The following is a 9,357-nucleotide window of genomic DNA, read 5'->3' as shown; positions in this document are numbered from 1 at the left end:
ATATATATATATATATATATATATATATATATATATATATATATATATATATATATATATATATATATATATATATATATATATACTATGACTTGTTATGACATGTTCACAGAAAACCATATTATGACTTTGTTTATGACCATACTATGATGTTTTTATGGCTTACTATACTATGACATTTTAACAGTGAAATTAAATATACTACATTAGTGTGAAAATTGCAGAGAAGTCATTAATTCCAATTATTCAATATAATGTACTGCAATTTCTAATACCGGTAATGTAAACTGATTAGTCGCTAGTAGTGTACGTTATCAGAATGTACCTGTGCTTCTATGAACTAAAAGATATGGAAAACCTTGGACGAATAATTAGAATATTATGCAAACGTTACTTTAGGATCACGTTAGGCTGTGGCACATGAACTACAATATGTTAGAGTCTAACATGTTGTAGTTTGTGCGCCTTGTACACTGTAGAAGATTGTGTAGTTGCGGATGAAACCACGAAGCAGCTCCACCGGTACAGGACTCCACCTGAGCCCCCCTCTGCTGCCGGGGATCTGCTAAAGATAATGACCTAAATAATCGGATTATGCAACAATCCCAATAAAACAAAGCCTTGGCCTGTTTCCAAGGATTTTAGTTAAAAAAAAAACAAACTGTGCCGTGCGGTTCAAAAATAAAAAGGTTATAACCTTTATGCATGAATATGCTAGGATTGGGGCATGCTGGGTATTCAAATTTGCATAAATATTGTTTTAAATAAAGGGTTGCAAAGAGGTGACTTTTATTGAAATCTGACTTTGTAAAGTGATGAAGAACAGCACCGATGACACCCTACCTGTCTCAGAAGCTCCACGGAGCCATATCCAGGATTCTGGCGAGCTCCTCGCGGCGGTGGAGGCCGTCAGAGCGCAGGAGCATCCAGCCGCCCGCAGCAGCACGCTGCAGGAAGTGCTCGCGATGTGCAGATCTCTGCAGCTCATGTGATCGCTCAGCATTACCGGATGGGCGCCTTCTGTCCGGCAGGTCACGTTGAAGAAGAGACCTCTGCCGTTGGCGAGGAGGCGAGGCCAGGGCTGAAGCCAGAAAGAGAGACTTCAAAGTGAGCTGGATGGACGACAAAATCAGAAGCCTCTGTTGCATAAAAAGGGTTTGCATGAAATGTCATCGTCTCTTCATCTTTCTGCATCTCATTTCAGCGACATAAACAGGGCTCACGAACAGCGTTAATCATTTGATCATGCGTTCACTGCAATTTATTTATTTTTTGCATTGGGAGGGGCTTATCACGTCCGCACACAAGTGCTGCACTTTAATCTCTCCCAGACGGCAACTTGTCCCTTACTACTGAACACACTGTTAATGTTGTTCCCTGATGAAATACAATGTATTTCTTCTGGTACCAGAAACAAAAAGAAAACAGATTTATTTACTATACAGGTATGTATGTTACCTTGCTGTTGCTCCAGAGTGCCTGTTATATTGTTCTGATAACATTACTTTAAAATAGAAGCCTGCAATACACTCGATTTTACTTCATTATTGAATTTGGCGCATAATGCAATCATCTGCAAAAAAAAAATCATACAATTAATCAGTTAAATTTGTGCAACTTTGCCCAGCCCTCTTGAAAACTAATTCAATAAGGGGAAGGTGATTACTAATCGCAGGCAAAAGTTATTAAACTGGAAATCTTTACAGCTCAAAAGTGATAAAAAGGAGTGACATCACATAACACACCTTTCCGAGCAGTGCGATGAGTCTTCCTCCGTTCTCGTCTGTTGGCTTCACTTGAGGGATGAACAACCGGATGTTCGGCCTTTACATATACTAATGCTTTGTCACAGGTGTCATCGCATGGTCCTAACATCTAATTGGCTCTAACCTGTCAAGGAGGAGGAGAATCCCAGGTTGTCACCTTTTCTCACAGGTCTGGGGCGTACAACGGCCAGTCTGCTGACCCTGCTGAAAATATACTGATGTGTGAGTGTTGTGTGTGAAAGGAATGTATCTCACCTTGAGAAATAGACAAACAGACATCTCCCTGTTGTTCCCAGAGACAACTGCTTTCGACCTGCTGGCTTCTTACTTCAGCATCTGTTAATCTGACCTTGAGTAACCTGAACACCTTTCATAGACAAGACTATAAGAATATATACAGAATATGAATATGAGTGAAGACACTGTAAAGAGACGCAAGGGGAGGAACAAACATTTCCAACAGAACGTATAAAACGCTGTTTAACTATTTTTCTGGGTCAGACCACTTAATCATTTCAATTAAATTATTCCATGTATCTGTTCAATAAATGCTTTAAGACAGATCATTTATTTGGCAGTTTGAATATTCAGCTGCTTTATTAGGTGGATTCGTCCCATTTGAAAAGGATTGTTTGTGCAATATCACTGCTCTCTTGTGGCTACTACATCAAAACGTCAATTAACCGCAAACACGATCAGTTACAAACTGCAGTGATTAAAAATGTAACGTGAACTTGACTGAATTAGCTCGTTAGGCCATTTCATTCGAAATATACATGCTACTCATAAAAACTTAATGAGAGGACATTTTATCTTGTATCTTTTGTAGCAAGATTATTTGTAGGTCAACGGGAAACTGCCAACATTAGCATGCATCTAAAGAGACTTATCAGTCACCCAAAAGAGTCATACAAGACTGACATCCATACGTTCACACAACAATAATGAGCTATTACAATTTGTGGTCATTATAATGCAAATGTTGTGTTGTCCCAACAGTGATCACCCAGTGGTGCAACATATAAAACATAGTTTTGACCAGTGTAATGAATAGACATTCATATTAATGAATTTGTATCACATTGTATGGCCAACTATTTATATGGCCCTTCATTAAAACCACATCACTGCAAAGAGGCAGGAAAAAGGCAGCAGTGAGTCATTACCAGAGCAGTTTGAGAGAACTCCGTTTTCTCACCTCCTCCTTAAATGTTCTGGCAGTACAGAATTTGAATGAGCAACTCCAAACAGTCTCAGAAGGTTAAATGAGCATGTTGGACCAGAATAGCAAACAAGGAGCTACAGCCCTCCTGAGAAGCCTCTTACTCCAGGCAGCAGTCTGTTCCCTTGGTATTTATGGCAAGTGTTACGGATGTACAAAAAAAAGAGCACTTAAGAGCTTCCCATTGGGCATTCAGGTGTAAAAGGAAGATGATCTGAAGCTCTTCATCTATTTAACCACTAAAGTTAGTACGAGGAGTTCAATTTTCCGAAGTGGCAACAAAATGAAAAAAGGTCAGCTAAAGTTTTGAGTCTCATTGCCAAATGTCCAGTAATACATTGATTTATCATTAACTAATATAGTTTAATTTGTAATCACACATGTCAATGACAAGAGGGGTAATAACACTGAGTAAAGTGGATAATAAATCCCATTAAGTCTGAGAAACACCAAGCACGTTCATAGAAGGTGGAAGGGCCACAAACAGGAACTACCAAGATACATTTTTTATGTCACACTTAAAAGAATGAATAAAAAGTATTTATATGAATTAAATGCAATATACCATCGAAAACAAGACATTTATCAGCAAGTACTGAAAATGAAAGCAGTTTTGCACTCCTACCACACGCAGATGCCTGAAAATCATACACACAAAAAAGCAGCAACTTGAGATTGGCTGTAGGCATAGCGGTTCTCAAATATTATCACTAATGCCGTTTAAGGTTTCTACATTGCTGCGCAACATAATCATTTGTAAGAAACAAAGGAAACTGGCACTGACTGAGCATATGGGATGGCAAACATCATGTAGGTCCATAACCACACTGTGAAAATCTGCACAACCGGAATAATTCTCAAATAAAAACAATCTTTAAAAAAAATAAAATAAATAATAATATTTGCAAAATACATGTAGTTTCACAGACATCATAGACGATGCAAATAAGTGGGACACGACTTCGAAACATTAAGACCAATATGCAGCACCAGTACAGACTTATTTTTTATTTAAATGAATATAATTAAGCAAACTTAGCAGGTCACCTGGAAAAAAAAGCAAAAATAAAATAAACTGAGCATTCCACAGGTTTACATTTTGGTCAAGTCTTCCAGTCTCTTGGCTTTTGTTGGTGAGAATGCCTCTCAAAGTGTTCACCCATAAAGTGACAGCATATGTGAAGACATGGCGGTAAATCCTAATAATTTACCATTTCAATAATTGAAATATTTGTTTGCGGCATCCTGCTCATTTTTAAGCAAACTTTTTCATTGAAAAGCCTCTAAAAACCTAAACTGCAGGACTTTGTGCCTTCAGTATTACTGCTAAAAAGAATTAAGCACTCAAATGTGTCTTGAAGCAATATAAAATAAACTTGCAAGCAATCGTAAAAATGTTGATACATGGAGATTTAAAAAAGGTCAACGATAAAATTTTCTGTAAAGAATTTAAGATCCACAAAACAAAGAACATGAGCCAATCCTTTCTGGAAGTATAATCATTGGCCAATTTCAGTCAAGTCACTGAACTCTGTTAGTCAGTCTAAAATTACTGAGGGAATCTTACCTGTTAACTATCAATGTGATAACAATGCCATGTTTCATTCAAGGTCTACCCAAAAACGTAACAGCACTGACCCTGCCTCTCAAACAAAAAAAACAGCCAATATGAGTTATCGACAGTGGTAGATGGCATCGTGATCGAGCGATTAAGAGCTGCTCTAATCAGCGTCCCAGCAGACACACAGATATAGTCAAAACACCGATCCACACTCCCAGTCAGAGGTGTCGGCCTACAGTGTACATTTTAACCTCAAAATGAGAAAACGTAATCCTTCCAAGTGTGATGAGACACGCGGTAACATATTTCAGTTAAACTCGTATTTTCTATCACCAGTGAGACCAACAAGTAACAGCTGAAATGCACACATTACATGGCTCCAGGGGTCAACATCACCTTGTCACTGCAGACTGTGTGAGATAAAAACCTTTGCTAACAGCAAATCTGAAACACTGGCAGACACAAGTTTGCCCTTCGATATCTAGAAGTAAATCCCATCGCAGTTCTCAGTAATAGTGACATATCTGCAGCCTGCTGCCTGGATCATTCTTCCCTGGGCTGAAGAAAGGATAGACAGGCTCCTCGAAGCAGGTGTCAAACATGTACAATCTCTTCATTGTGACGGCGTCATAGAAACTAAGGCGCCCGTTGTCGTAGTCCAGGTACACGCCGACGCGAGGAGAGTTCCAGTAGTCGGCTACAGGGATGCGGCCGTTCTCTCCGTTGGCATACAGCCGGTCCTGCAGGGACAGGCTCCAGTATCCTGCAGAGGGAGTGAGGCTGACGAAGCCCTTTCTGTTGCTGCCCTCAGTGGTGACGCCGAGGTACCAGACACCTTTATCTTTCACGTCCACCTCCCAGTAGTGCTGGCCGCTGGCGTACTGGGCTGTGGCAAGAACACCACAGAACCGGGTGAAGCGGCCTGGCAGGTCTGGTTCCGGGTTTCGAACATGACCCTCCTCCACTTTGGTGTCAAAGTCTGAGGTAATCAGGTATGGGTGGGCTGTGTCTGGATCTAAAGTGAGGTTCTGAGGCACTACGCAGAAAGAGATGGGAGAAGTTAGTTACGCTTGCTGTAACATTAGGCCAAACATGTTTTACTCATTATTACAGTGAAAATGTGAGAATGGACAGACTTGTAAACATTAGTTTAATATTGCAAAGCAAAAAGAGGTTTTGGGTTAAAAAAACGCACACATTTTTTTCTAATCGCAACTTGTGATGTCTCTCGGCTCACTAAAAACAGAGAGAACACTTTGCTACTGTAAAATGTGCTTTTGTCTGCATTAGTGTGCCATTTTCTTTAAAGCTTTAACCTTGCAATCAAGGATTGCCAGTATAGCTAAATCAGGCAGATTTACAACAGTGCCCAAAATATTTTTTAACAAAAGATAAATAACATTTGTGTATTCTGATAGTCTTTGAAACATGCACTGAACACTGAAGTATTGGGATTTTAACTCACTGGTGTGCAACACATGCATCATCTTCTTCCACAGAATGAGCTGGATGGGGCCTGAGAAGTCTGTAAATTCGGTTGAACAATTAACCGTTTCGAGAGATGGAAAAGGCTTGCAATGGATGGCTCTGAATGAAAAACGGGAGAGAAAAATAAACATGCAAAGGTTAGATTCAATTTTAAAGATATTGTTGTAGGTTCATACAAAATAAACAGTAAACTACTTACTCATTGAATGTCTCGGCAAGGCTCTATTGGAAGAACAAAAAAAAGAGGCAGATTTGATGAGTATTTAACACTTTATATCAATCTCACTGTGCCTTTGTAGTCAGTAGCGGTTTCCACATGCAATGCAAACATTACGTTTCATAAGATGTTTTTGAACCATGAGTTCCTTTTTACACACCGACAAGCCTCCATTTATGACAGAAATCCATCTTTACTGTGAAACTCTAGCAGTGGCATGGTGATGTAAAAGTCAGACCACATCTCAGACAGAAAACATGGCACACTGACCTCAAAGCTGGTCTTCCCACTGATGTGACCGTGGATATCAGCGATGGCTTTATCCACGGCTGCCGCCTCGGTCTGCACAATCTTCAAGTTCTCGTCTATTACGGCCATGGTGGCCACTTCCTCGGCATCCAGGCTCTCAAGCAGGGAGTCTCTCTCGTCGAGCAAGAATTGGACCAAGGCACCAACATCTGCCTCAATCTTCTCCTTGAGCCTCTGTTTCTTCAACTGGAAGACAGAGGTTTTCAGAAGATTAGGATGAAGGATCAGATGATGGTAAATTCCAATGTAATCCCTGTTCAGTCAGTGTGAACTGTAGGATTTCAGTGCCGTGTATATCCAATGGTTTTTACTTAAAGTACTTCAGGACTACTGATAAAGCCTCCAAGATGATTTGTAAGACTGTATTTAATTAAACCGTCAGAATAGGATGGAAGTAGTAAGTTAGAGAAAGTTGTAATCTTGAAAGACAATTTAAACCAAATATGCTTGTGTAATGCAAACAAGAAAAACAATATGAAAAAGAGGTCCAGTCCATACCCTCGCTTCATTTCTGGTACGATCATCAGCCGTTATAACTTTTACACATTGAGACTTTTGCCAGTTAAGCTCCATTAGCCTCAGTTTCAACTCCATCTGTAACAAATGTAAATGTGTAACATTAAGACACAGACACAGGAAAAGAGACATGACAAATCACAATATCACAAACTAAAAAACTAGTATTACGTGATGATTTTAGCGACTAAGACGTATGGCAAAGGCCAGACATTCTCTGACGCTCTGGCCAGATACATAGCAGAAGAATTATCCGAAGAGAATACCTCCCCCGAATACAAACACTTACCTTCATGTCATTCACAACTTCTGGCACAGGTGCTACCTCATGGTGTCTGAAACAGTAAAACAAAATGGCAGTTAGTGGTTTACTGGGCAGCTTTTTCAAACTATCCCAAAACACTTGCCCTGTGAAGTTCTCTTGAAAACAAACACAAGTTATGCCTTCATTCAGTGCCCTTTACAACGTGTGCGTCACTGAGAGCCAACAACAGTGTTGAGTTCATCCTTCCTCGTAAAGCATTAGAATGAAATGCTTTATCAGTCATGACGATACTAGTCTGTACTACTGCAAAATTAAAGGTTGTTTATCAGAAAAACAACAAAAACAAATTAATGTTATGTGTGCACTACCCTGCAACATCCATGTCTCTTTTGTCCTTGATGCACTTCCTTGCAGTTTTTGTCCGCACCCTACGTATATACCCATGCAGACACTCTTTTCAAGACAACAGTGACTGTATGTACGTTACCAACTTGGCTTCTGCTTTCTCGCCTGGCAGGTTTGCATGGCACGTGGTTTTACCTCCTGACACCCACTGCTACTATTATTATCATTATTACTACTACTAGTCACATTTATTGTATTGCTGCCATTATTGATTTTATCATTACATAAATTATTTTTGCAATTACAATTATAATATGTCCATTTCTGTCATACAGATTGACAATGTTGTAATTTGATTACGTTGTCTATTATGTGCACATAGCATCAGTTTCGCTCCCTTAGGTTTATGTTATTGGTCTACACAAATTAAAAGTTCACTGTTACGGTGTACCGTGCATTATGTACCAGCTGTGCTGCTAAACTTTGGCCAAGAAGATGAACATTGCCATCATACTGATACTGCAACATTCAAGTTTGTTATGTCTGTAGGAGGTGATAAAGAGGCATATTCCACTCTCACAATCATGGCTTTTTGCAAGGACAAAAACATTGTGCCAAAGTGATAGCAATTAGACGTTCTCATGTTTTACATGTGGGTATTAGCACGATTAACGACACAAAGCAGGAAAGGGAGTAAAAGGGAGAACCCAGACTACTGAAAGATATCAACTGGGTCTTGTTTAGGATTAGAATCAATGAGAAGTTACTGTGATGAATTTGACAAAAGAACAAAGCAAACAGATGGAGACCCAAATAGTGTGCGTCAACAATCCCCCCTATCATGATGCAAACACGACCAACCGGTGTGCTCTGGATTCCCTGCAGACCACACAGATGGGCCTTTTATCAGTCCGGCAGTACAGTTTCAGGTCCTCTCCATGTTGGTCACACTTCTCATCCACTTTCACAGGATTGGCGGGTTTGGGACAAGACCCCAGAACCTCCAGATCGTCTAGTTTGTCCACCAGGTTCTGCACCAGGTAGTTTTTGGTGAAGCTCCTCTTGTTGAACACCTGAGAGAACAAAGAACAACTACTGAGACCGGAGCAGGTACCGGCTAGAAAACAAGGCCCGACTGCGTATCGCTTTGTCCACAATGTGCATTGTTGTATTGTGCATTAAGTAAACTCATTAATAGCCAACAAAGGAGACGCTGGCCATTACTGTTGTCAAACTTCTGCTGATAATTCAGCGTTAAGGTTAGCTAACGTTAGCCAGCTAAACAATGCTCGGTTCTGCAAATATTATTATAATTAAAGAGCGACTGCAACAAGCTGCTTGGAATTATCCCACACACGTGTGAAAGTGAGTTAATACGTTTTGTCACAAGTGTACAGCACATATTTTACAAACAGCACGACAGGAAAATACAAACGCGTGCAATAACTTACCGTCCGGCATTGAGGGCACTGGTACCCGTAGTCTCCGCCATTTTCATCCCAGTGCATGCAGATGCAAAACCGACAAAAATTATGCCCACATTTCAGTATAACGGGGTCTTTGAAGAAGTCTAAACAAATTGCACACGAGAGCTCTCTCCTGAGGTGGTCTCCAGCTGCAGCGGCGGTAGCCATGTTTACAAGCCAACAGCAGCACAGCACTGCCAGG

The 9,357-nt window shown here is 40.2% G+C and overlaps 1 protein-coding gene across 1 annotated transcript; it reads right to left on the bottom strand.

Annotated features, from left to right (window-relative positions):
• Positions 1 to 3,130: 3,130 nt before the first annotated feature.
• Positions 3,131 to 9,331, bottom strand: trim47 (tripartite motif containing 47). Its single transcript, XM_068600403.1, has 8 exons — positions 9,141 to 9,331; positions 8,551 to 8,762; positions 7,369 to 7,414; positions 7,062 to 7,157; positions 6,525 to 6,749; positions 6,237 to 6,259; positions 6,015 to 6,136; positions 3,131 to 5,585 (listed from the first exon to the last, which is right to left on the bottom strand). The coding sequence occupies exons 1-8, from the start codon at positions 9,321 to 9,323 to the stop codon at positions 5,056 to 5,058; spliced, it is 1,437 nt and encodes a 478-aa protein (XP_068456504.1). The 5' UTR covers positions 9,324 to 9,331; the 3' UTR covers positions 3,131 to 5,055.
• Positions 9,332 to 9,357: the final 26 nt, after the last annotated feature.

This window comes from Clinocottus analis, unplaced genomic scaffold, assembly GCF_023055335.1.
Source record: "Clinocottus analis isolate CAN_PGR_092001 unplaced genomic scaffold, fCliAna1.0.p SCAF_5, whole genome shotgun sequence".
In the NCBI taxonomy this organism is placed as follows: domain Eukaryota; kingdom Metazoa; phylum Chordata; class Actinopteri; order Perciformes; family Cottidae; genus Clinocottus; species Clinocottus analis.
The sequence above is the reverse complement of the archived record's forward strand: the minus strand, read 5'-3'. Positions and strand labels throughout refer to the sequence as shown.